The sequence below is a fragment of the Pezoporus occidentalis genome, unplaced genomic scaffold, assembly GCF_034315485.1.
Source record: "Pezoporus occidentalis ecotype Australia unplaced genomic scaffold, CSIRO_AGI_Poc_V1 ctg30, whole genome shotgun sequence".
Taxonomy (NCBI): Eukaryota; Metazoa; Chordata; class Aves; order Psittaciformes; family Psittacidae; genus Pezoporus; species Pezoporus occidentalis.
The window spans coordinates 58,988-85,873 of record NW_026914941.1 but is presented as its reverse complement, the minus strand read 5'-3'; the positions used below and the strand labels follow the sequence as shown (position 1 = coordinate 85,873).

The following is a 26,886-nucleotide window of genomic DNA, read 5'->3' as shown; positions in this document are numbered from 1 at the left end:
CACTTCTCGGGGCACCCTGCGCCAGCACCTCAGCATCCTCACAGTAAAGAACTTCATTATATCTAACCTGACCTTCCCCTGTTCCAGTTTGAACCCATCACCCCTTGTCCTGTCACTGTAGTCACTGATGAAGAATCCCTCTGCAGCATCCTTGCAGGTCCCCTTCAGATACTGCTATCATGAGCACTTACAGTTTCAGCAACACATGTACTGGCCTCCAGTTGGGAAGCTCTGGCGTGTTAACACACAGACTTTAATAAACTGAAGTCGTTGTTCACCAACTGCGATGGTACCTTTGAGAGAGGGAGAAAAGGCAAATACATGATCTCCAAACTCATCAGAACAGACTTGTTTTGTTCACGAGTTTGTTTATTAAAAAGGTAGTATAAAACACAACCCCTTTAAGAAACAAAATTGAAGACGAATGCAGGGATTCTCAGATGCTCTCACAGGCCAATATTACTCAAGGACTATTAAATGTTGTTTTTTCTAAAGGATAAATGAAAATGAGGCATTTATGGAAAGAAAAAAAAACCTGTCAGAAAAATTCCAAGTCAACTTCTTGTCAAGTTTAATCTAACAAAAGGCTTCCATGTTACAGAATGAGCAAAAAAACCAACCCGATTTGCTGCAAAAGAGTTTGTAATCCTATAAATACAGAACTTCCAGAGTCTCCCGACAGAAAGACTTCAAGCCTTGTATAATGAGCACTAAAATACACACAAGTCCAATCAACACAAGTCAACAACGTCCAGAATTCACATCTCATATTGCAGTATGTTTCTTCACGTTCAGAAAGAAAAAGACTTTAAAATCCAAAGGACATCTCTAGATATGGTGGGATTTATTTAGAATTCACTTAGGTTACACAGGGCAAGAACTCAGGGCTTGAATATTCATTTTCCTGGAAAATTTAAAGGCAAGTATGGGTTTCTATGGAGCATCCAATACCTTTAAGTTTCCTCAAGCGACTCAAGCTAAGGATCTGGAGTTGTAAATAGAGGTTAGCCTTAACTGAATAATGTGAGGACATGTCCTAGCTAAAATGCACTGCATTTATCATCCTAAGGATTTTAAGTGAATTGCAATCCTTATACAAAATGGAAGTTGTACAAGGGACTGAAATTCAATTAAAAAAAAAAAAGCAGCAATTCCAAAAGTCAGCAGGAGAAACAGATAAAAACATTTTGATGCAAAATGAAACTAATTCTCTCTTTACAGCTGGATACGAACATTCGAGAACCCGCTACAACTTATGTGCCCTCTCGCTTCCAGCTGTCTACCTTGGCCATGCTCTTCTCAATGCTCGTCTCCTACTTGTAACTGTACAGTTCCCTCACCCGCAAACCACTAAACAGCACTGGAAAGCAAACTACTACTGTATGTTGAAGCTAAGCAACTGATTTTGTATGGCATGGTGAAGGAAGTAATTATCTACAGTGAATTATGCTGAAACATCAGTTAATACTTTCCCTGTTGTTATACTGAGGTGGCTTCGCATCCCATTTTGTTATACTGTGTGAATTAGTAGAAACAGCCATTTCTGTAGTTCAAAACTGAGCAACCCCAGTTGGGCCAAGGTGCTGCTAGTTACTGTTAGCAGGATACAGAGAGAAGGAGACAGCTTGCCTTGAAATGAAGCTCTCACCATCATCCTTGGGATGAAGGAACACGCAGTACACTGGAACACTGGAATGGAGCCTAAGGAAAAGGAGAAACTAAGCAAAAGGATTGATTTTGTCCTTTCTCGTGAGCAAGGCAAGTCATTAGAAAGCACTTTTAATTAAGGAATACACATAGGGAAAATTGCATTGGGATTTTCACTTCTTCCCAATGCATTTCTGCTGCTGCTCAGTCAGAAAAATGTAAGTTTAAAAAGCAACTCCGCTTGTTCAGCTTCAGGTTTGTTACAGTTTGGTATTAACCATCACTGTTCTATACTACAAGGTTCCCATAATCATACTTTAAAATAGTATTTAGTGAAAATGTTTAATTCAGGTTCAGATTTATAAAACTCGGCACCATTTAAAAAACAGGGCAACATCAAAAGAATTTGGTCTCAATGTATGTGCTGAAAAGAAAGTCCCAGCTGCATTAACCTCTCCATAGACTTATAAATGCCTCAAGAACTCAATGAATAGTTTAGAAAAATAGATTTTTACATTTTACTGGGGAATAACAGAGGTAGACAAAAGGAAAATACCTGTTTGAGTGTAATACCACACTTCAGAACAATGTATCTGCATGGGAAGAGCTTTTATTCTCCTACATATCCTAGGTAATAGGAAAGCATTTGGTCTTGGTCTGTGTGGGTGCTCTACTTCAGCTGGAGGTTTAGAGGACAAGGTGAAAACACTACCACCACGTTGGACTTTTGAAGGAAGCCGATCATATTTGTACATCAATTGGAGAGAGGAAGGTTACTGCACATAGAATGGTTCTTTATTATCCAAAGTCTTGTTTCAAACACTAACCACTAACTTTATTTGCCTGATACCATGATAAGGCTTCATAGGACTGTACAATTTTATACATTTGTCAGTAAGTTTCTCTCTAGCTGTTGCAATTCCACTGTAAAACATGTGATTTAACTGTGTAGGGTGTTATATGACTGGGCTCCCAAAAAACCCCATAACAAAACACAAGAGTAACAGATCTAAAGCCTGGAGTCTAGAAGCTGGAAAGCAAAAAAAGGAGCACTGAAAGCAATACCCATCACACTACATCACACTCTTCATATGTAGAAACTTCCAGCCCTCAAAGGTCTGTGGGGCTTATTAGCAATAAAAATAACTAAGGCAGAAGCAACACAACCCAGAGACGTAATGTGAATATGCCACTGGGAGCAATACAAACCAGGCAGGGCTTCAGATGCCCTGAATTGCTCAAAATACCTGCTTTGCTGTAATTCACACTTGTAAAGATGAGACAATGGACCTTCTTAGCTGGCAACAGTTACAGATCTTCTGTATAACAAAACCCAGCGCTGGAAATTCATCATACCAGCTTATAATGAGCCTCCAGGCTTTTAAATCCTGAATTCAAATATCATCTCTGTTGTAAGACCAGGTATTTCATCATGAAAAGATGTAATTAATAACCTCAGTGGCAAGTGTTAACTTAGGTGCTCTGGTTGCCATAGGGACCCATATGTTTTGATTACATATTAAAACAAGAGAAAACCAAAACCAAACCCCAAACCCAAGAGAACAAAACAAACTTCAAATATCATACAGACTTCTGGGATAGAATATAGATGGGAATCTGAGCACAAAGTTTGAACACACCAATTTACAGAATACTCTGAATACTTGAGGGTGGAAAGACAAGAATCAGCATCTATGCGGTCTTGCATATTCATATTCATTCTTTCATTCATATTAACCCAATGAGAATTAAAAAACCCTTACAATATCCTCCTTACAAATGCACACTTGTCACCATCCATGTAAAGAACGTGCTAGGAATTTAGCACCAACGTTTTAATTGTTTGGTGCCTAAATCCATCTTCTTCTACCCTTAGGTATCAAAGTAATGGGATTTTAAAATTAAGAATGACTAGGCCCAAAATGACTCCCCCCAAGTTATTCTTACTAAGATATCTAAAATTAGAATGGTTCCTAAGTCCTGCTTTTGGGAATATTTCTAAGAGGGCTAACATTTGCTTTTTCCATAGAAAATGATAGTATTTGAAAGCATATTTTCAAGTATTCTAACTTTTGCACAACAAACTGTAGTTCAAGTTGCCAAAAGCCTTTAAGTTTTATGAAATATGGGAGACCATTCCCACTCTGAAAAGCCAAAGCAAAACATCAGCGAGAGCTCACACTCGCCATTCTAACAACGTTCAACGAAAGCTTTTACCCTAATGTTAAAGCAAAAACTAAACAAAGTCAAGACATCAATCAAAAGCCTACTTTGCATACCTACTGCGTATAGACCATGAGAGTTTAAGATCAGTCTGACTGCATTATGGCCTAGAACGCGTGTGCTCGTGCATTTCTAGTCTCCTAGACTAATTCCAGCCTCAACAGAAGATCTAAGCATCAACTGAAAATCAAAACAGGGGAAATAAAACATTATTTCCTGAATGCTGTGATTTAATAACCTATCTTCACTCAGTTTGCCTTATGTTGGCTATGGCAACATTGTCTTCCACTTCCTTTAAGTTTGGTACTACTCTTATCATTTGCTACTTAAGGCATATCCAATTCATTCACCCTGTACTGTATCACAGCATCTGTTCCACCAAACGATCCAGAGTACTCTGGAAAAGAAGTTAAGGGTAAGATACTGAGTTCCAAGGAGTACAGGAAAATTAGCAGTATAATCCACAAATCTTGTAATAGCTTTGCATTACTTCAGTTACATATAGTTACATAAATTTAAGAGTTGGAACATATTCTACACCTACATCATGAAACACTGACAAGCATAGTTAGAACAAAAGAAGCCTGATGAGTTTTACTGCATTCTTGGCAACTTGAGTTACTTTACCTGAACAGCCAATTAATACAAACTTTTAGAACCTGATAAATACTGCTTTTAATGAAAACTTCAAAGCACACAGTTGATGACATTCTAATATGCATATATTCATACGAATATTGTCTGCAGTCACTCTGAAGAAAGGGATAAACTTGAACATCACCCTAAAACCCATGCTTTCAGAAAGCATTGAAGATGTTATGTATCTGCTTCATCATCACTGCCTGCAAGACTGCTGTCTGTAGATGGAGCTCCATCTTCATTAATGCCCTCACCATTATTCTCCCTCTTCTGGGCTTCAGCATTTACATCCTCCTTAGATGTGTCATTAACATTTGAAGGTTGCCTGCCTTCAGGCAGTTTAACACTACTTGTTGCAGAATCTGAATCAGATGCTGTTTGCTGCTCCTTTGCATCAGGATCCTCTAGGAATGATCCCCACACTTTGAGCCTTTCTTCCCTTTCTCTTGCAGTCTCCTCCACCTATTAAAGATAGGTTTACATACATCATTACTAAGTCATACCTGTAACAATGAATATTTACACAGATAAAGTTATACACACATTTATACTGCAGTGGTATCTCAAGCCCCGCTGACTGTGAACTAATGATCTGTACATCCACTGGCTGATTCTCTAAGCTGACATCTCCAACACATCATTTTTAGCATCAAACAGGTCCTTTACATCGTTGCTAAACTGAATAAGGATGAATATTTGGAGACACACTAGCAGTAAAGGAGAAACAAGCCAGGGCAGGGGAAGAGTATGGAGTTGAGAACACCGAGCACTTCTCAAATTAAAAAGGTGTGCAGTTTGGAAGAAGTATTGGATAAAATAGGACCATGAAAGGCTACCTGATAATCCGTTACACCATCCCATGTTTCAGCACTGAGCTGACGGCCACCAAACCACCTCCCATTTAGAGTCAGCTTGCACAGATCAGCTTCTGTAGGTTCTTTGAAGGACACAGAGGCCACGCCATCAGGGTGTCGCTGTAAGGAGAGACAACTTTGATTTAACAGGTTAAGTAGTGAATTTATTCAACATCTTTTACACTGTGTAGCAAAATCAACTTGGATACAGCTCCATCCTAATCATACAGAATAGTGTTTGTAAAAAACCAATTTGCAGGTTTACGCATCTTGTTCTATTTGCAGGCAGAACAGACTTTTTAAACACAGAAAACAACCAGTGTTTCAGCTATTTTAGCTACAAATAAATGGGATTATAAACTTTCAGTCTTGTGACATGCCTCCAAGTTACTGGGAAGAGTTAAAGTTTGCCTTCACATTGGGTGAAATAGAATAGGAATTCATTTCCAAACCAGCTAATTTTAAAATACTGAAAGATTAGGTCAAGTTGCCATGAAATAAAGACACAAACCAATTAAATGGTTAATGAATTAAATTGAATTAATGGTTAATGAATTAAAACTCATATTTAAAGAATCTTAAATGCTTTGCACATTTAGACATTGTGCCAACACAACATGTACAAAAATACCTACATCAAAAATGAGAACCTTCTTCACTTGACCAAACTTTTCACACTCTGTCCGCAGATCTTCTCTGATCTCATTTAGCACTAAGGGATCCTCCTGCAATGCAATCACACAGCTTGAATTCAACAGAAGCACTTTGGTTTTGCTCAATCACCAATGGAAGACATCTCCCATCTATTAAAAGTTCATAAATGAAGTCCTGTTATGCTGCTTTTTCAAAGCCACTTGGGAGTTGGCAGCCAGCCCTCATGTGAATTTAATACATGCTGCTTGTTAATAAGGTTATTTTGTGCCAGTTTCTGCATTCTAACATACTGGTTACTCCTCTTTCCATCCCAAAGAGTATTGTCACTACACACACAGTGAAAAAGGGGTCATACCAACTTGTTTTTGCTTGCTTTTTGGAAATAGGTGAATGAATGTTAAGCAGATGCCTGGCACAGGAAAAACCCTGCCCAAACTAAGGTTAATTTTGCTCTCCTCTGCTTAGATGAGAACTGCTGTATTTCTTATAGCAGAAAACATACAATATATATAATATACACAAATATATAATATATATAGATATATATAATGTATATACAGAATATACATTAACTATAACAGCACAACATACAATAGCAAACTGCACTTTCCTACCTCAAAGTCCTTTGGGTGGAACATATTCCTGATAATAACGATGCGTTCATGTCGCATCCGAGTTGCACCATCTTTCTTCTCTGGCCTCCAATCCAGCTGTCTAATGAAATGAAGCAACAGTAAGAAGATATTGTTGCGGCTCTCTTCAGTTTCTACAAGTATTTGTTGAAAAAGAATCATTAATTTCTCGAAATACAGCAACTGAAACATGTATTTTGACACAGAGGGTTAAATTATTCTTCTAAAGAAAGCAGTAAGCATTTGGTTTTACCACTTGAGGTTTTAATGTACTTATACGTTCACAGAGGAAATATACATAAATCATTCATAGAATCCCAGACTGGTTTGTGTTGGCAACCACCTCAAAGCTCCTCCAGCTCCAACCCCTGCCACGGGCAGGGACCCCTTCCACTAGAGCAGCTTGCTCCAAGCCCCTGTGTCCAACCTGCCCTTGAACACTGCCAGGGATGGGGCAGCCACAGCTTCTCTGGGCACCCTGTGCCAGCGCCTCAGCACCCTCACAAGGAAGAGCTTCTGCCTTATATGTAACCTAAATATACATAAACATATATTTTAGTATTTGACCCTATGGAAGCCGGCATCTCTTGCTCTTTGCAAGTAGTAAAGCATGGTAGAGACAATATGTGGACAGAGGGTTTTTACCTCATCAAAGCCTAGATACCATGTCAAGACTTGCACACTCTCACACACCAAGCTAAAAACCCAACAACTTTTACCTCCCTGGAGTTGTAATGCTTTCTTCTAGATCTGCAAGGACCTTGGTTCCCTACATATGATGTTAATGTGTCAATCATTATGTCAACATCTAATTTAGGAGTTCCTCCCCTTCAAATGGGTGCTTTTTAGGCTATTTTGCTGTCAGGTGAGACTTCACTTTCTGCATAACTCTCAGCATTGCATTCCAAAGAAAGCAGCTCTTTACTAACAGCCTTAGAATTCAAGCAATATTTTACTGAAATAAGGGATACAAACTTCTGCTGTTGAGACAACTTCTTCTTGTAGTCTTTACATTTCTTCTTCTTTTTGCTTGCATCATACTCCCCCTTCAGTTGAAACTTTGCAACTTCCACATGCAATTTATAGCCTCTAATTTCTGCCTCATCCAGAAGTCTCAATGCAAGTTGAACTGATTCTCTCTATTTGAAGATAAAACAGAGCACAAGCTTTAGAGCACGGGGCACAAGCAAATTATTCCAATAACATTTAATTCAGATTATTGTGCTAAGGATCAATTTCCTTTCACAGTAAACCATAATGCCACATCACTTCCAAGTCTCTTGACAGGCAGCTAGTTGGCAATGGTTGTTTTATCAAAACCCAGTATTTCTTCACCACTATAATAGCACTGTCCTGGCTTCAGGACAAGCAGATTAATGCTCCCAAAAGCAACCGCATACATTTCATTTAAGTATGTCATAGAAATTAATCTGCAATGGTCAAGCAAGCTGATGAAGTCCTTTAGAATAAGAGACTCTTTATACCTGTGCACTGAACAGCCCCAACTACTAAAAGTACAGAAATAGCACAGATTACAATGCAGCTGCTTTAACACTGCCTGGTGCTTTCTGCAGCATTAAAGCACATTGCACTTGCAAGCAACGACTTCCCAAATTATTCACCAGTAAAACACACGAAGGAAGTAGTCCTGCAGCCTGAACTTTTACAGGTTAATAAAGAATGCAATAACAATTCTGAATCTAACCAGTTCTCAATCAATATTTACTCAGCTGTAAACATAGGACTACAGTATGCAGACAAGACAGGAACATGCAGAGACATGTTCAGCAAGTATTATGGACATCTCCAGGGGTAGGGTGGGGATGGATTAAGAGGAAACAAATGAAGAGCACAAGCAGGTAAGTGGCATTTCTGGAATAAACCTGTAAAACAGACCCCTAAATTTTAAGATGTACTTCTGATAAAGAATCTTTAGAGTATAATGCTAAAACAGTGGTCATAAGTATCTTCAATGGGAAGGAAAACCACATGGCAGTGCACCACTGACCTTTAGATAGCAACACAGACCATCTCCTTTAAGATTTCCTTCCTTATCTTTGTAGAGTTTGATTTTGTGTTCTTCTGTCTGAGGATCTCGCATAATGATGCCACATTTTGACATGACTTGTATAAATTCATCTTTTGTGATGTCTGGAGGTAAACCTGCAACATCAATTCAAACAGAAGGCTTCAGTACGTTCTATTACTTTGCAAAACCTCATCAGAAGGAAAACCCCACAGTATTTCTTTAAATGAAAGATCTCAAGGACAAAGTTTTACATACACCATAAGAAACCACTGCCCTTGGGACATGTATTTTTGGTACTACCTTTTAAACATTACTTCATACCCTTAAAGCTCCTCCAGCTCCAACCCCTGCCATGGGCAGGGACACCTTCCACTAGAGCAGCTTGCTCCAAGCCCCTGTGTCCAACCCAGCCTTGAAGAACACCAGGGATGGGGCAGCCACAGCTTCTCTGGGCACCCTGTGCCAGCGCCTCAGCACCCCCACAGGGAAGAGCTTCTGCCTAAGAGCTCATCTCAGTCTCCCCTCGGGCAGGTTAAAGCCATTCCCCTTGGCCTGTCCCTACAGACTCTTGCCATAAGCCCCTCTCCAGCCTTCTTGTACACCCTTTAGGTATTAAAATATTCAATGATGCATACATCAGTGCACTACCTTATTATAAACTTATTCTCATTATCCTATTCCTTAGGTACTCACAGGAATTTTTTTCTTGGTGGTAGCTTACTTTAAAGAAATTAATGTCTTGCCTGACGCTAATATCTCTCAGAATAATAATAGCTCCCAGAATATCACATTTAAAAGATAAAAGCATAGAGTATGTCCCTTATATTAACTTCCCCATCTGCAATTTAAAGGTCACAAAGACATTACACATTCAGAAACAGAAGGTTAATTAGCTTGCAAGTGGCAGACTGACCAGATCGTATTAGAAGTCAGTGAGATATATACGAACCTTTTACCATCTTTAGCTCAAATATATAAAGAAACACTCTTACCAGTCACATAAACATTCGTGTTTCTATCTTCTTCAACATGAAACCATCCTAAAAACAAAGAGTTTTAATTCAGTTATGCTAATCTATTAAACACCGGAGCACACATTAATATTCCCATCCCATCTGATTTTTTTGCTTCTCATAGAAAAAGCTCTGAACATGCTTTAAATTGCCTTTTATTCCACCATGTGTACAGTCTCAGGAGGATACCTATGAAGTACCACACAATTTTAAAGCCATTCTGGAAACTTTCAGAACAACCCGTATCTTTGCTGCACATGGTAACACCAAACAGTTTCCAGTTCGGACTATACAGGTTGAAGCCTACACAGAGGGAAATCCTTTGTCACTTACCTGGCTCAAGCTTCCGTTTTTCTGCTTTTTGCTTTGGATCTGTTTGCTGTGGTCCTTTCTCATTTGCTGATGGTTGTGTTCCTGATGTCTTAGAGCTTACTGGTTGCTTACTTTCAGTTGCTGTGCCAGAAGCAGCTGAGCTGTCTGTATCCTCTGCATTGAAGCCGTAGTTGGCATGATACGTTGCTAGGAAATCTTCTGTTATCTGAAAACAAATGAGGAAAGTGAATCCAAATTTTTGAAGAACTACAAATTCAGGTTTTAAGTGGTTTAATGGTAGGTAGAGGATGGTCAGGTTTTAATCTGTCAGCACAGAGAGTAACAGTACTTGAAATCACCTTTGTAAAGCCACAAGATCCAGCTCAGGCATTACCTGAACTACACTGACATACTGATTCCATAGAGCACATGAAGTTTTTAAGTAAACACTTCACAAGTTCTGCCTGTTTTTAAGCAAAGTGTTCTGCTTGGGTGAAATGAATTTACCTGAAGGACAGAAACCAAGCACTCCAGGCCATGTGGAAGAGATAAAGTGACACTGACAGTGAGCCAACAACTTCTCCACACATGATGAATGACTTGTAGGCATCTGCCTTTTCATAGAAACATTCTTGGAGATGACATATGTTTGTGTTGATAGGCAATAAATATTGCACTTCCAGACATATCTGAACACTGTTTGTAAGGGTCTACACTCTGTATCCTTCTCACAAAGAATTCTCTTGCTCCTTTCTAGAGACTGTATTTGGATATAACACAACATTAGCAAATGTCTACCTTGTAGAGACCAAAACTAAAACCACCCCGTAAATTATACCCAGTATTTCCAGCCAGGTAGATTATAATACTAACCATTAGCAGTAACATGGAAAGAGATAATACATCATAGCTGCTTTTGCTAGATCACTGTGCTGTGAAGTGTTTTCTGAAGTTACCCAAACTGAAATGATTTATTCCCAAAGCTGAGCCTTAACCTTTGAAAATGGTACCTGATTCTGACCTGTGCTGCACTTGCTTCATCTGTATCAACAGGGAACAAAACTGTCACAGAGCTATTTTAAGAGTGGCACAGATGTAGGAATTTAAGTAGTGGCAGACAGAAGTAGGTGCCAACGATAACGATGCAAGCTCATATCTGCCATAATGATTTGATGCTCGATGTTTCAACTCCAAGCTTTTATTCTGACAAATCAAAAACACAGAGTTGATAGTAACAGGCCTGCCACGAAGAACACAAGATACCACATAGCCCCTCGTAAGTTTACTATGCAATAATTCCTACAGGAAACAAGACTTGCAACACACCTCAATCAGGAATGTAAGTGGTTCCTCTTACAGACATGACATAATGTCAAGAGAAAAAGAATGCAACCACCTTTAGTGAGGAAAAGAAGGCTCATGTGCTCTAACCAGGTTCATTACACTTGACACCAGCAATATTAGCAAAGCCTTAGCTTCCCAATTGATGAAATCAAGAGATTTAAGAAGCTTTTAAAGTTTCTGGTGAACAGAATTTCTTACTTGGGGCTTCTATCCACTTCTGGTGGTGAACATCAGAGAGAGAGATCAGTTCTATCTCCACAGCTGCACAGTTTGGGGCAATTAAGCTTATAGGAAAAGAAATACAATACTGAGGGCCATGCTGGCATGTAATTTACTACTGGTCACACTGAAATGGAAAGGAATAGATTAACCAAATGAAGCACAGATACCCTGCGCTTCCAGACAACAGCCAGTGTGTTTTGTCATAGTAAGTGCTGAAGGAAGACAGATGAATTCAACATGTGATTTTGTGCTGTATCTGTGAAGGATTAGAAGAAGTCGGTATCCATCAATATAGCACCACTGAAAGAAAACTCATCAATAATGCATGAAGTTGCCATCACTTTTAGTGAATATTTGACTGTCTCCAGTCTTTGCTGAGGATTGTTAACAGTTAATGGCATTAACTTCTTGCACTGCTTTGAAATCAGCTTTAGCAGAAGTTCAGCTCTATTCCCAAAGCAGAGCAGCAGTTCAATACCAGTCTGGAGATGATGCTTATTTAGACTAGTCAGACTATTATAATCTTTTATCAGAGAACAGAGGCAAGTGATTTTGTTACTGCTCAGGAAGCAGAGCCAGGATTTCAGCTTTTAGCTCCTGCAGTCTCTTAAGTCTATTTTGATACAACATTCTGTCATATAATCATCAGCAAAATGAAGTAACCTCAGAGAGTACATCTAACTGGTGGCTAGATCTCTGACACACAGCGCTTCACAATCAGTCCTCACCAACTTCTACCATACATATTTACTAATCAACTTTGCTGCTCCTACATAACCTGTCCAGCCCTTAATGTTATCTCCTCTCCAAGAGATAAATTTGAGGTAGGAAAGGCCTGAAAGGAAGAGATAAAAAAGAGGTGAAAAAGAGGGGAAGGCACAGGGAAGGTGGAACCAGATGATCTTTAAGTCCCCTTCCAACCCAAACCATTCCAACATTACAAGAAGTTACTGTGCTCACTAGATACAGTCCTCCATATGGAGCCAGGGATACTCGGTTCCCCACTACTCCACTTGGTGAGTCTGTATTTTCCACGTTTTTACTGCTACATGGACACCTTACTAGGTTTACACACATGTAAACCTGGCACTAAAGGCTTCACCCTCACTCATTCCCTGAACTACAATGAATTCAGAGGCACAAATAAGAACTGGTGCATTACGTTGATCAAGTATATGCTATAAAATGTCTTAATACTTCTAAATTAAGTAACTGCCCTTGTTCACTGGTATTCGTAACAACTCTACCATGTCACTCATGGATCAGCAGCTTGGCTCAACACATTACACCTATGTTCCCTCGCACCTTGAAGAACCAGGCTGTTACAGTAAGTTCATTTATTATACTCAAAGTATTTGATAACAAAAACAAGATGAAAAACTGTAAGATGTTTCCATTCTGTGGAAGGCCTTTAAACTAAATCTGGAACTACATCTTTAAGGTCCCTTTGAACATTAACCGTTCTGAACAACTCATTTTTCAAGCTCTAAGGAGAGGGAAGGAGACCTCTTTACACACGCATTGTTTTCAGGTAATAATAAAAGAGGAATACACTGCTCCATTTTCATTTAGAACAGGCCAGTTCATGCCCACAGAAAGACAACGATCAGAGGTTGGAACTAGATGATGTTGAGGTCCTTTCCAACGCAAACCATTCTGTGAGTCTATGATTCTATGACCTCCGCTGCTCCTGCAATAAAGAAACGCAAACATATCCAAGACAGAACCGGAGGCCCATAGATCTAACTGTGACTTCATGCCAGGACGGTAAGTTCCGCAGATCCACAACAAAGGAGAAAAGCCAACCTACAGCTCCTCACAACGCGAGAGCAGCGATCAGCCGGTAAGGTTACAGATGGAGGCAGCGCTGCTGTGGGTTTTGCCTATAAAAACCAGACTTTCAGCACTACAGATATAGCAACAGACACATTTAGCTGAGCCACACAAGCGAGACAGCTCCGTGGTGGAGGCCCCGCACCAACCGGGCCTCACTCCCGCCCCTCCGCGGGGAATCCTGGGCACGCCACGGGGAGAGGCCGGCGTGCAGGAGGGAGCGAAGGCCCCGCGGCCCGGCGAGGAGGCCGCGCCTCACAGCGGGCCCGCCCGCACCCACCTTGGGGAACCAGGCCTTCTTCTCCCGGTCCCACTCGTAGGCAGCTCCATCGGCCGGATCGACGTAGGTGAAAGGGTCGGACTCGCCTTCCCCGCCGGGCTCGGGCTTGGCGTCGTACTGCTGCTGGAGCTGCAGCTGCCGGTAGAACTCCTCGTTCCCGTCCTCACCGCTCATCCTGACCCGTTTGGCGGGGGATGCACCCGCACCGGGCCGCGGCACCCGCACCGCCGCCTTGGGCGCCCGCTCGCCCCGCCCCTGTGAGCGGCGGGGCCGGGCAGCGGCGGTTCCCCGCGGCCGCGGACCGCACCGGAGCCCCGCCGCACTCAGCAGCGGAAGCGACGCCCCCCCCCAATCACCGGTGGAGGTTTTCCCTTTGCTCCCGCCTCCATCCACGCCGCAGCCAGTGAGCTGCGGGCTGGCTGGTCAGGTGTGAAGCGCGTAGCCAATGGGAAGGAGGGAGGGCGAGAGAGAGGTTGTTGCCGGGCTGAGGGGTGGAGTTTGCCTTCCCACGGCTGGGCGGGCTGGGGCTCGGGCTCGCTGCGATGGCGGACGGGGGCACCGGGGAGGGCCGCAATAGAGGCCCTGGCCCTGGCGCTCTATTGCACCACAGGCACGGCCAAGGTATAAGGGCGGCTGGCTTTGAAGTTCTGAGCTTAAAGTCTGTTCCCGGCCTGCTGTGGGCAGGGAGCCGTGGGCCCTGTGCGGTACGATAAGAGGCAGCGGTGCTTTATCCTGTTGTGCCTTGGACACCGCTAACGCCGCCCAGGGAAGCTGTGGCTGCCCCATCCCTGGCAGTGTTCAAGGCCAGGTTGGACACGGGGACTTGGAGCAAGCTGCTCTAGTGGAAGGTGTCCCTGCCCGTGGCAGGGGCTGGAGGAGCTTTGAGGTCCCTTCAACTCAAACCAGTCCATGACATGTATCTGCTTCCAACAGGACTGGGCTGTAACAGGCTGAGGGCAACCAGCTACGATCACCGTGTTCATTTCGGAAGGGGGCGAAGTATTGCTTCAGAGGGCTTATCTTCAAATGGTTGAGTCACTTTGCAGTAACGAAGCCTGCAGTTCGTCATTAATCATTGTAGAGGCCTGTCTATGGATGCTTACTCAAATCAGTTCCATTAAAAGACTTTCATTCAGTGCCATCTAGTGGTTTTCACAGTGCGCTCCAGGCAGCGTTGCATGAAAACCATATTTAATTGCTAAAGTTGTACGTACTTAAACATATTTTTATTTAGAGGGCAAAGAAGCAAACTGTTTAGGCTTTGTTTTGCAACATTTCACCTAGAGCTGTAAACCCCGGGTATTGAAACAGTGCCCGTGTTCTAAATGAACAGCTAAGCTGACTGAGGCTGGTTACAAGTGGCAAAGCCATCTGTCCACTCAGAAATGAAAACTACTTTCAGTGCAAAAGCTTTCTGGAAATGAGTATTCCAGGAATGAAGGTATATTTACTGTCATACACACTGGCATGATAATAAAGTCAAAACCACAGTGCTGAGCTTTGTAAGAAGGGACCGACATCAACTAACTGTGTGGGCAACAGACCGTGGGGTGAAATTGCTGGGGGTATAAATACAGACTTGTAGTGACCTTTGGCTGTTCCACAAGCAGTGTCCATCCCGGTTAAGGGCATCTTTCATGCTTCAAGAGTTTTGTCTTGGCAGGGCTATTACAGTGGTTGTCCAAAGATTGGTTTGTGATCACTTCTAAACTGACAGCTTAAGAGGCATTTGTATTAGGTCTCAAATAGGTACTGGGTTTTGGTGAGGAGCATGAGAGGCTTAACAGAAACTGTGCTTACTTACAGAACTTGCAGTTGGCTATATGTTGGAAGTAAGATAATCACAGCCTTAAACGCTGTAAGAGTGATATAATTTAAGTCTGAAACTGTTCATTTGGTTTTGGCAGGGTTTTTGACATCCGTCACCTGAGTAAATGTAGTGATGTCTGTGCCCACATAGTACAGATTTCCCTAGTGTGCACTGGGGCATCATCCTGGGAAACAGGAGATCCAGTTTTCATCTCAATCCAATGGAAGTGGGAGCATGCTTGTGTGCAGCAGGGTTAGTTGGTGGTAAATCTGATCTGCACACTTCAGTGTAGCTATGAGGACAAACTACCTCAGATTCCCTCACACCTTCCACAGATAACAGCATGCGTGGCGGCAGCTACTGCAGCAGAGCTTCTTACCATGTCACCACCATCTGTTTTCTTCCTCTTCAGTGACCCAGCTCAGGGAGCTGATTCGTCTGGAAACTCATCATTTTTGTTGGTCAGTACACCTTTCCTTTCAATCACATCCTTGACGTGGAGTAATTCGTGGCTGCACAAGCATTGCTGCTGCAAGCTGTGTGTTGTGGGGATGGTGTGAAGAGCTCGAGTGTTACACAGCTCACATCAGGCTAAGCTGTCAAGAAATGGTGTTTAAATCCTGACAATGTCTGAAAGCGAATATTAAAAGGAAACGTTAGCAGGATAACTTATTTCTGTGTCTGACTCTCCTCTGTGACAAGAGGTGTATCAGAGCTGATATAGGTACCATCTACTACAAATAACAATCCTGCTTTTCCTAAAGTGGTGTTTTGCTACCAGAGGGGAACCAGCAATTCACTAGCTAATATTTAATTAGGTAAAGAGTTAGCACTCTTTTCTTGCATTGCCTTGTTATGTTAAACCAAGGAGGCAGTAACCAGTGATTAAGTACAGAGAGGTTTCTACTCTTTGTAACTCTTCTGTTGGGTTTCCATGGGGCTGGAGCCTGTAGCTGTTATACAAAGCAGTGGGAGTGAAGAGGAGTCTTCACAGTGTGAAAAATGACAGCACTAGAGCCAGATGTGCTAAAAATTCAATAGCCTTCCCTATGCTGACAAAGGAAATCCCACAGAATGGTTCCCCTTGCACTGAGGATACCATCTGTGGCAGAACCCATGACCTGACGCTGATTAGAGACTTAATTACAAGTAACACTAATTGAAATAATAAAGTGCTGTAGCTGTGTGTAACGTTAGCTTATTCTTGAGGTTTGTATTCATAGCAGAAGCACATGAGAGTGTCAGCAGAAAGCCACATTGAACTGTGTGAAATGAAGCAGTACTTCCTGAGTGAGCTTTAATAGTGACAGCACAAATTAAAGTACTGATACTAAAGCTGCTGCTAAGGTGAATGTCAGTTGTAAATGTTACATTAACACAAACTGTTAATGGGCTTGTCTCATTCACAAGAGAAACTATAAAAAAGGTACATCCTAGAAATCATATTTACTCACTCCTTAAGACTCCACAGGAACGAGACCTTTGGTGGAGTCTTGGCTTTCAGTAGTTTGTGCCTTTTTTTCTACCTTGATATAAATAGGATATAAATAGTAAACCACTAATTATTCATGCCAGTTCTTTGCTAAATAACAGCCAATATTTCTGTAAATTTATATTAATCCCATATGCTCTTATGGAATTACACTTGTATTACCTAAGGGTAAAAGAACTGGGTTTTGGAACCCTGTGAAAGATTGCAGAGGAAACAGCTCTTTTCCCCTAAATCCAGTTATGGTAATGTGGAAAGATTTTATGGATATTATATTGGGGCAATAGATGGAATAAATAATATCAGATTGTTTAGCTAAAAATAAGTGTTAAGCAGAATATCACTCCAGTACGTGGAGATTCCAATGTACAGAATTATGAAAGCCTAAAGTATACAGCAGAGTTAGTTAACTTCTGGCTGAAATATTGCCAGTCTTTAACTGAAACATGTGCAGCATCTAGCAGAAACATCAGGTTTGTAACAGGATCTATTAGCAATAGATCAATAGATAGGCTATCCAGTTAGAGGACAAGCAAAAATGAGCTGCATGCAAAGCAAGGCAAGTGGAGATTTAGGAAACTGGGGGGTTTAAAAGCTCCTATGAGGTGTAGCCAAGGATTTTACATTGGGAAATTTGGTCTCCAATGGAGCTAAATTGTGAAGTCCAGTAACACATGGCAGGTTTGTTTTCCAAAGGCTGTAAGAAGCTAGAATAATAGAACTGTAGTGTTGGTTGACTTAGTCTTTTGTTTAGGATTTCCTATAGTAAGACCCAGGAAGATAAAAGGAGATTCAGAAGTGTTTAGGCTTGTTTCCTTATTTCAAGTCTCACCCTGCAGCCCCATTAAGACAAAAAGAGAAAGGGAAGATATCAGTGCCTTATATTTGTTGTGTTTGTACACAGCTCACTACTGGAGACTGTGTTCTATTAAGACAAAGAAAGTAAACGAAGGTATCCTGAGTCTGTATTTCTGTGCTGTTATAGTTCCATTTCAGTGGTCTTATCTAGTGTAAAACTGGTGCAATGAAATGGAGAATCCATTTGAAAATTAGGGCTTATGGCCTTGCAGCTTGTAACATGAGAAGTATAGTAAAATGAGGCCAGGCCTGATGAGATTAAAGAGGACTGTCATGAAACTCATTTAAGACAATGACAGAGGTTGAATTCCTTTGGGATTTATAGTTTGGGCTTATTATTCTGATGAGGGCAGTCAACAGACTGCAAATATGTTTTCTCCTCCTGTAATGAATTCAAATACTGGGGCATGGATGGATGGATTTCCAGCTGTGTGTTGCTAGGGGCTCTGTGCAGCTGGAGGGCTTAGAAATTCCTGGAATTGAGAAATTCTCTAACTTCCAGCACTATTTTGTTTAATTCCTATGTTGCAACCCTCTTCTGTACCTTAATGCACAAATATCTTGGTTTGAGATAGAAGTCCCTTAGTTTAAGCAACAGCAAATCTATTGGGTTTTTCTACCACCAACTCTCACAGAGCAAAATTCAGGTTCAGGGTACACAAAATCCATATGTTATTCAACATATTTATAATGGGAGGTAGGAAGATTTGCCTCCTGTATTTCCTGATGGGAAGAGAGTCCGTGCCAGCAGCCCTGCTGAGCCTTCTAGGGATGCACAGGCTGCCCATGATAGGCCGTCACTGACTTGCCTCTGCGTGCAGAGGCATAAAATGAGTGGATTTGAGATTAGAAGGCCTACCTCATAAAGACAGTTTGTCTGAATATTACAAAGGGAACCTGCTTGAACAACTGGAAGAGTAGAAAATCAGTACAATAGAAAAACCAAACTCTCCCAGCATGCTTGAAAATATGCAGATCACTTAGATATGACCACGTACACTACAGCAGGAGTGGATCTGTGGAGGTAAAGGGTTAGTCTGACCCCCACACACTGTACACTTTTGGGGGGCTTTACCTCAAACTCACTCTTGTCTGGTTCTGTGGCCTGGACACACAGTTTCATCTGAGAGAGATCCAGGTTGTACACTCAAGATGACTCTGGGAGACAGAGCAAAGTAAGGCGGGAGGGGATGTTTGAGCAGCTCACTTCAGAAGTGCACTGTAAATCCAAATAGAGCTTTAATACAGATCCACCTCAGTTTCTTGATGTTAAATCACTGGAACAATGAGGAGTGCTGCACTGCTGAGATGCTTTACCCATAGATCGCAAAGACTGTTACAAGTATGGTTAAAGATGATAGCTTTCTCCAAGAGATAGTCACTGGCTGGTTCCCTTGACTTCCTTAGGAGCTGAGAAGGGAAGCTCTTTACACAGCAGTCAGTTCTTACCCAGAGATTCAAAGTAAATCACTGTCAGAGCAAGGGCTGGTGTAGATCTGGTCCATAATGCTTATTCTTCTTTCACTACACTGTACTACAAACCTTAGCTTTCTTTCATTTTAGTGTGCCTTTTGATGAGTTTAGCAATTTTTAACATTCAGGACAACAAAAAGAAATCAGAAATCTTCTTGCTTGATGGTGTTAGGACCATAGGTGAGTTTGCTTGCCTGCTGTGGATGCAAGTACGTGACAGAGGGAGCTCTCAGTCACAAGTCAAAGAACAAGTCACCAAGAACAAAACCATTCTCACAAACGGTTCTTGCACCAACTCTGCTGACTCCTGTCCTGCCCAGTCCAGGAATTCCAGCTAGGGATCCATGGTCATGCTTGGGAACATGAACAATCCCTTTGAGCTTATGCTGGGATGTTCAGCTGTTGCAGCTTCTTCTCCCACACAGTTTGATTTCTTTATTGTACATTTTAAAACCCCAGCTCCTGATGAAAACTCTGCCATAGCCAGGCACCTCCTTCCAGGATCCCAGTAGTGGGGGCTTGATTTCAAAGCTTGGTTTCTATCCTTTTTCATCCCAGATGGGCTAAACACTTTCCTCTTCTTTTGTGATGCTGTAATCTGTTAGCAGTGTAACACTGATTTCTGAGCCACACGTGCTGCCTGTGATGGATGGGGCTCTGGTCGGTGTGTTGTTGTGGGTAGCACTGGGAGGCTTTGAACGAAGCTTTGCCTTACAGCACGAGACTTGCTTTTTAAAGTGTTGCCTGAAACTTTTACTCAGCCAGTAAAGAGCAAAAGGATTGATGCAGGAATTGCTGAAGGCCAAGGCACGGGAAAAAATAGTAGCTATCAGATGGAAGGTGGAAGCATCGACAGAAGCGTGGTATGTGAAAGAGCGGTATAGGTAGAGGATGTGGTTGGGCAACCAGCAGAAGGCAAACAAAGCAACAAGCACCAGCACTGTTTTTGCAACCCTCTTGCGGGATTCAATCTAGGAGAAAGTGATGCAGATCTGGTGTTAATAGCAATTAGTTCCATGGGTTTATGTAGTTGGGGCTCATTTTCAAAGGGGCCTAAAAAGCTAAATCCATTAGGAACCAAAAAAAAAACCAAAAACACCGAAATGGAAAAAACCTCCAAAGCACCAAAATCAAAAACTAACCCAAGAAACCAACAGAAAAATAAATCTATATATTTAACAAGGTATTTCCACACATTCCCTTTCCATTATAAATCACATGTTGAGCTCATCTAGACTGGGATTTACAAGTATAATAGTTAATGTGTCAGCTCACATGGATGAGGTCTCTGTTTACAATACAACACTTGAACTCCTGAGTTTAATATGGCCGTAACAAAGCAAAACAAACTCCGTCCCTCTCTAGGAGAGCACACACACTCACACCTTAATGAGTCATGAGCATGTGCATAGTGGAGTTTGGATTGTTAATATGGGCTGAGTTTACGGAGGATTGAACTTCCATTATCAGGTAAAGGTTGGGTACTCCAGACTTCAGACTTAATCACACTTTAGTGCTTGATCATAGCTTACCTGCTTACGGGCATGACCGTGTTCTTCTGCTGGCATGTTGGAGGTGCTCTTATATAAAGTTCTGGCGATTAGAAAATAGTAGACAGAAATGACAGCTAAGGGTATAATATAGAACACTAAGAAGCAAACCAGGGAGTGAGCTTCCTGCAGGATCTTCTCAGTCACAGGATAGGGGGCACATGCCTCAAAAGTTACATTCTTCTTGGGGTCGCTGAAAGAATACAAGTCGGAGAAGACAGCCTCTGGGATAGCGAATATCATGGAGACGATCCAAACGCAGCCCGCTTTACAGCAGGTCTTCAGGAGCGCATCTGAAGTCTGCAGTTCCAAGGGCTTAACGATGGCTCTGTACCTAAAACCAACCAACACCATGGTCAGAAGGAACACAGGAATAACGCAAGCACCGACAGTGCGAACCTGAGGGTAAACCATCCCTGTTCTCGCTAAACTGAGGGTGGGAGAATCATCTTGGATATGAAAACAGCTCTTTGTAATTAAGATGGAAATACAGGAGGTAATTTTAAACATGTATTTTAATGACTTGGCTGGCAGGACTTGTCATTAAAGCCTTCCTAAGTAAAGATGACTTCTAAGTTTGGATTAGGATCAGTAAAGGCAGTCATCTCTCCTATGTTTATGGTGCTGCCTAGAAAGGTAAATGAGGGAATTAGCATGTACAACTGGTAAAGGTATGAAATAGGTTAACTGTTTTATCAGTACATGAAACCAAGCACGTAGACCCCTCCTTTCTCCCATGATTTTAAGACCCCAGATGAGTGCAGTGATCTGACTCCAAGCAATACTCCAGTACTCATTCATATGTATAAAACAGGAGCTAACACTGCTGGTGATTCATGGCTGTGATTCTGCAGCATGTGGACTGAGTCAGACATAGGAGAAAAATCTGGGTAAATCGATGGATGTGTGAAAATCTGTGTGAAAATGGGATGTGGGAAAAGAACTAACTGCCACAAAGGAAATTGTACCCTGCTCCCAGAGTATCAGGGACTCTTGATGACGGAGAAAGAAGAGAAAAAGGATCCAGAGGATGTGACAGCTCAGTTGTACCATTTTGCACAACCTGAGGATCTGCTCTTTTTCTCCTCTAGGCAAATTTACGTAGAAAACTGGAAGCTGGATTGCTCTTTATCAAATACATACTGGTTTTGTTGACTTGGAACTCTTCTAGCATACTGGAACATGATAGTCTGGCACGACTGATGTTCTTACTAAGTTTATCATATAGTTACCCTGTGAAAATGCAGCATAGAGTATTTACATAACAGCTACCATGAAGAATTAACTGTCTAAGTCATAGAATTATAGAATAGTTGGGGTTGGAAGGGTTGAAAGAGACCTTTAAAGGCCATCTAGTCCATGATTGCATCTGAACTGACATCATACAGGACCAAGACCTTGGAGCTATAATATACAGTTCATTGGAAACATGAGCTTAATATTCAGCAGGACTTAAAACCCACACCAAACCCTAAAGAAACAGCAAGAAAGCAAAATGTTAGGAATTATTATGGAAAAAAAAATGAAGAGAAAAAGAGACTATTAAGCAATTATCTGTATCTCTGGTCCATGCAACCCTCAAACACCATGTGCTGCTCTGCAAACCTTAACTCAAGCCCCCCCATAGTAAGCGTGGAATAGATATATAACATGAATAGCCTGGAGAGATGGATAGGGATAATCGCTGTCTCTTCTGGCACAAGAGTCAGGGTCATCAAATGAAGCCAAAGCATAGTAAAAGAAAGGAGTTGTTTATGCAACAGGCAGTGAAACTCAATGCTAAACAAGTACAAGAAGAGGCTGAACAAGGATCTACAAGAGAAATCCCCTGAAGTTATTAAATAAACAGAAACCTCATTTGCTCAGGAGGTGATCTGAAGGCTTAGGGCTTAAGCGTAGTGTTGGACAGTGATTTTTACTCTTCCTATGTGTCTTTTGTGGTCCTCACACTGGAGGCTGGTATTGGCCTACATGGACCCTTGGTCTCATGCAGAGTGGCCATTCCTGTGCTGGAGTACAGTAACAGTAGCATTGATTAAACTCTGGACTTGCTGTTAGATACAATCCAGTTACTGGCATACAAGATGGAAGTCTTTTTCTGTATTAATATTAATTTCAGTTTTTTCTGCTCCTTGGCATGCTAATGCTGATTGAACTGAAATCTCATCTTAGATTTGTTCATTCAGGAAGGAAGTGCATGGCAAAGCAGTCAGATGGGAGTGCTGATCCCATCTAACAGTGCTCTCCTCATCACCTAAGTTTAATTTCAGAACCTCTGGGCTGAAGAATCTCTGGAAAAGGTAAAAGAACCTTGAGAGACAATACTCAAAATGTGTCACATCACACTAAGCCCTCATCAAACTGAAAATTACTGTGTAGTGCTGCAGTAACCATCAAAGCATGAGAGTCATCTGTTTGTTCCCCAATCTGTTCTGTGTTTTCCTTTGGCTTGCAATCCCCATATGTCAATCTTTTATGTTGTAGGATTTAAAGCCTCGCTGAGTGCACAGGACAAAGGATTTCCACTCAGTCGTTTTCAGGTTTATTTTTCATCTTCCCTGACTACTTTAGTGCACCACTAGATAGCACCAATCTACTGTCTTATCCCTGCATTAAGCCATTTCCCCTTTCTGTACAAGAGAGGAAAAGAACCCCGTAGTACTGTACTTCAAGCTAATAAAAGGTCAGAAGACTTTTAAGAGCCTTTCTCACTTCACTCCATTAAAAAGAACTGCTCTGATTTTTCTAACACACATTTTAAAATGAAATGGGAGAATGGTTGATTTGGGGTTTGTTTTTGGTCTATCACAATTAAAACATGCACAAACTGATCACTTCTGCTCTTTTATTCGTTTCTAGCTTCACCCCAGAGGTATCTCCTGGCAAATGAGTTGCATCAGACCCACCTGTCAGCACTGAGAACAGTCAGGGTAAACACTGAGACTCCAACTGAGGTTAACTGGATGAAAGACAGCAGCTTGCACCCAATCCTTCCGAAGAGCCAGGTATCCACGATGTACCGGGTGGCATCTATAGGCACACAAGTCAATAAAAGCAGGAGGTCTCCAAACGCCAGGCTGGTGATGAAGATGTTTGGAACTGTCTGCATGGATTTAATCTTGAAAAAGACTTTGATGAGTATTGCATTTCCAAGGAGCCCCACGGAAATGATCACCGAGTATGTAATGTAAATGGTGCACAGTATTTCTAATCCTGGGAAGGAGTCTTCGGTCCATTCTTCGGTTGTGGTTTCATTATCAATGATTGATTTCAGCTCTGTACCGTCTGTAGACGCACGCAAAGTCTCATTAGTTGAAGGCGAGTATAGTTGAGACATCTCTTCAACTGCTTCTTCTCCCCAGGCTGGACTTAAATCAATCACAACATTAACACTTAGCTTCCAGCATATCAGCAAGAGAAAGATACAGATTTGCGGCTGAAATTAAGATTCCCATGGCACATTAACTACTTTCATCCCCTTCTGGGTTTCAAAACATGCCTAGGAGAAATGCACACGGATCTTGTTCTGAACTGTGTAGGAGGTGGAGAATTTTGTTATTGGCTTTTCAGCTGGTGGAGCAGAGAGGGAGGAGGAAAGGAGAAAAGTGGAGTTTCTTTAAAGATTTTAGCTGAAAGGATGGTTTCTCTTGGAAGTATCTGGCAAGTACTTGTGGTTACTGCAGCATTAGGGTTTGCATCGGTTGCAAATGATTGTTAAAATCTCTCAGTATACTCTAAGAAGGAAATCAAAGGAAAACCTGAAATAGTTTTCTCAGCAGTACAGGTAAGCATAGAATAGACTAATTCACCACAAAGCTCTACGGTATATCTTAATGACAGATAACTCAGAATATAGTGTTTGCTGGAAAAGCCATAGAGACAGCCTGTGCTTGTCTGTACTCTGTTTAATCCATTTATCACAGAAATGCAGTAACCTTCCAAAAGGCAATATAAGATTGATATTTATGGCCATATGCCTGCTAACTCTTACATTAAAGATTAGGTTTGTCCCTTGAAATAATCCCATTGCCATCAAAACCACAACTCATGCTGGAGTTTGAACAGGTTTATAGGTGCCATACAGAAGCCTGTTATCTTGCAGTAATCCATGTAGTTACTGGCTTTGGATGGTATGACAAATGATTCAGATCATCTAGGAGAGAAGCAACTTTTCCTGATGCTGCCTCAATCAACCACGTTTTTACTATGTGGTTTCTTATCTTTAGATTTGTCAACTCTTAAACTCTGCCCTATGATGAGCTCCTGATTATCTTTAATAAATAAGGTACAAGGAATGGGACCTACTTAGTTAAATCTCCTGAAACTAAGAAAGCCAAGATCGAATCTCTAAATAGTGCAAGTGGAAAAGATAGCAAAGGACTGAGCTTAATGCCTTGAAAATGAAGATCACAGGCTCAGGCTGGAGGATATTTTCCCCCAGCCAGTTCTCAGCTATGAAGTTCAAGTGGAGAAGGTTCCCTGCTCAGATCATAAAAGCAGTCTTATCTTCAGCTGCACACAGCCACAGCCACACCAAATCAAGTTGATTTCATTGACTCAAAAAGACTCCCCTGTGAAAAGTCTTATTTTCCCTCTCCCATTCCCAGTCCTTGCAAACACAACTATGCCATCGGTATCGAATGGTGGTAGACCAGCTGGGAGATGGTCAGCAGACTGAAGCTGTGGCCAGGTGGGAGAAGGAGTCACTGATCCAAAAAGGATGAATGGGTTAAACATTCCAGTTCCATTTGGTTTTAGAGTGCTTTTAGAAGAGAAGTTCTTGTCATGATGAACCATACTATAGCTTATGCAGGCACACTGTGTAGGTTGCTCACACATTTAGGTACCTTTGAGGATGCCCAATTATGTTGTCCACCCACAGTGGCGTAGTACTGTGGATTATATTTAATCTGGAGTTCAGTGAGTGTAGCAGATTGTGACAGCTTAATGTCAGGTACTTACATAAAATGTTTAGATTTCCTCTGCAGGAGAAGGAGGGCATCAACAAACACCAGCAACTGATTTCTTTCCACCAAGTGTTGAATACTCAAAGGTGGCATCTGAATGAAACATCAGGTGTTTAGCTGAAACTGGCATTTAGGATGAAGGAAACTAGTTACTTGCTTCTAATTGCACTAAAGGTTGGTTGACACACCAAAGTTCAGCAAGCAGAATAGATCCCAGCCTCTTACATTCCCCAAGGCTTTCAGAACCATCAGAGGGATTAGAGCTGACAACATGAAATCTGAGGCTCGGTTTATTCTGTCACTCAATCATTTTGTACAGCAGGATGGAGGACCTGAACTAACACCCCTCTGTGTAAGAGATAATCCAGAGGACCAGAGGCTCTTGAGCTATGAGATGTTCCCAACAGTTGGTCTGGGGATAATTGAGGTTAGAAGGGAAAGATGACAGACATTCCCAACCCATATTTAAACCTCTTAAGGACACCACCATGTGCCATGGGTGAAAGCAGCCCCTGAAAGTAACAAGGGTTTATAATTCTGCTTACACCTGGTTACATGTGCTGTTAATTCCAAACTGGACCTGAATTCATGTATATAGAATGTATATGACCCTGAATGCTCAATCTGGTGCTTCACACTTTGGAAGCCTGCATTACCTGGAAGCACAGACACATTCTCCCTGCTCTGTCTCTAATAGGACACAGTGCATGTGTTTAACCCTGCTCACAGCAGCATGAACCTCTCTCTGCTTGGGTTTCTCTTTCTACTGAGAGATTGTATTTTCCCCGGCTTTCTGCCTCCTTGGGGGAATCTGGCAGAAGGAAGCTCCTTCGTTTCCCACACTTCTTCCTACAGTCCTGGGATTAGAATCATAGAATCATAGAATCGTATTACTGCAGGAACCTTCATTCCTCACTTGCGCTCATCTACTGCCTTCTCAGCCTCCTTCAGTCTCTGCAAGGCTGTGGCCAGCTGCTCTTGGGCACCATCCAGCTCCTTTTCCATGAGCTATTCAGCCACATTCGCTTCTTATGGAGCATAAGATACTGTCTTAGTC

The 26,886-nt window shown here is 41.8% G+C and overlaps 2 protein-coding genes across 2 annotated transcripts; both read right to left on the bottom strand.

The window, feature by feature from the left end:
- Positions 1-821: 821 nt before the first annotated feature.
- Positions 822-14,014, bottom strand: HTATSF1 (HIV-1 Tat specific factor 1). The gene is made up of 9 exons (XM_062627385.1): positions 13,683-14,014; positions 10,025-10,229; positions 9,671-9,718; positions 8,658-8,812; positions 7,625-7,788; positions 6,632-6,731; positions 5,999-6,088; positions 5,346-5,483; positions 822-4,971 (listed from the first exon to the last, which is right to left on the bottom strand). The coding sequence occupies exons 1-9, from the start codon at positions 13,854-13,856 to the stop codon at positions 4,687-4,689; spliced, it is 1,359 nt and encodes a 452-aa protein (XP_062483369.1). The 5' UTR covers positions 13,857-14,014; the 3' UTR covers positions 822-4,686.
- Positions 14,015-19,059: 5,045 nt separating this feature from the next.
- Positions 19,060-26,566, bottom strand: BRS3 (bombesin receptor subtype 3). The gene is made up of 3 exons (XM_062627384.1): positions 23,769-26,566; positions 20,845-21,196; positions 19,060-20,283 (listed from the first exon to the last, which is right to left on the bottom strand). Exons 1-3 carry the CDS (start codon positions 24,197-24,199, stop codon positions 19,876-19,878), a joined length of 1,191 nt encoding a protein of 396 aa, XP_062483368.1. The 5' UTR covers positions 24,200-26,566; the 3' UTR covers positions 19,060-19,875.
- Positions 26,567-26,886: the final 320 nt, after the last annotated feature.

Excerpts from the sequence above, each read along its gene's own strand:
- HTATSF1 (XM_062627385.1), bottom strand. The coding sequence starts at position 13,856 with ATGAGCGGTGAGGACGGGAACGAGGAGTTCTACCGGCAGCTGCAGCTC. Across the intron at positions 6,089-6,631 it reads TCCACCCAAAGGACTTTGAG|GAGGATCCCTTAGTGCTAAA; the intron begins GTAGGAAAGTGC and ends ATTGCATTGCAG. Across the intron at positions 4,972-5,345 it reads ATGGTGTAACGGATTATCAG|GTGGAGGAGACTGCAAGAGA; the intron begins GTAGCCTTTCAT and ends TATCTTTAATAG.
- BRS3 (XM_062627384.1), bottom strand. The coding sequence starts at position 24,199 with ATGTCTCAACTATACTCGCCTTCAACTAATGAGACTTTGCGTGCGTCT. Across the intron at positions 21,197-23,768 it reads ACTGTTCTCAGTGCTGACAG|GTACAGAGCCATCGTTAAGC; the intron begins GTGGGTCTGATG and ends GGTTGGTTTTAG. Across the intron at positions 20,284-20,844 it reads ACGGTCATGCCCGTAAGCAG|ATTGAATCCCGCAAGAGGGT; the intron begins GTAAGCTATGAT and ends ACTTTCTCCTAG.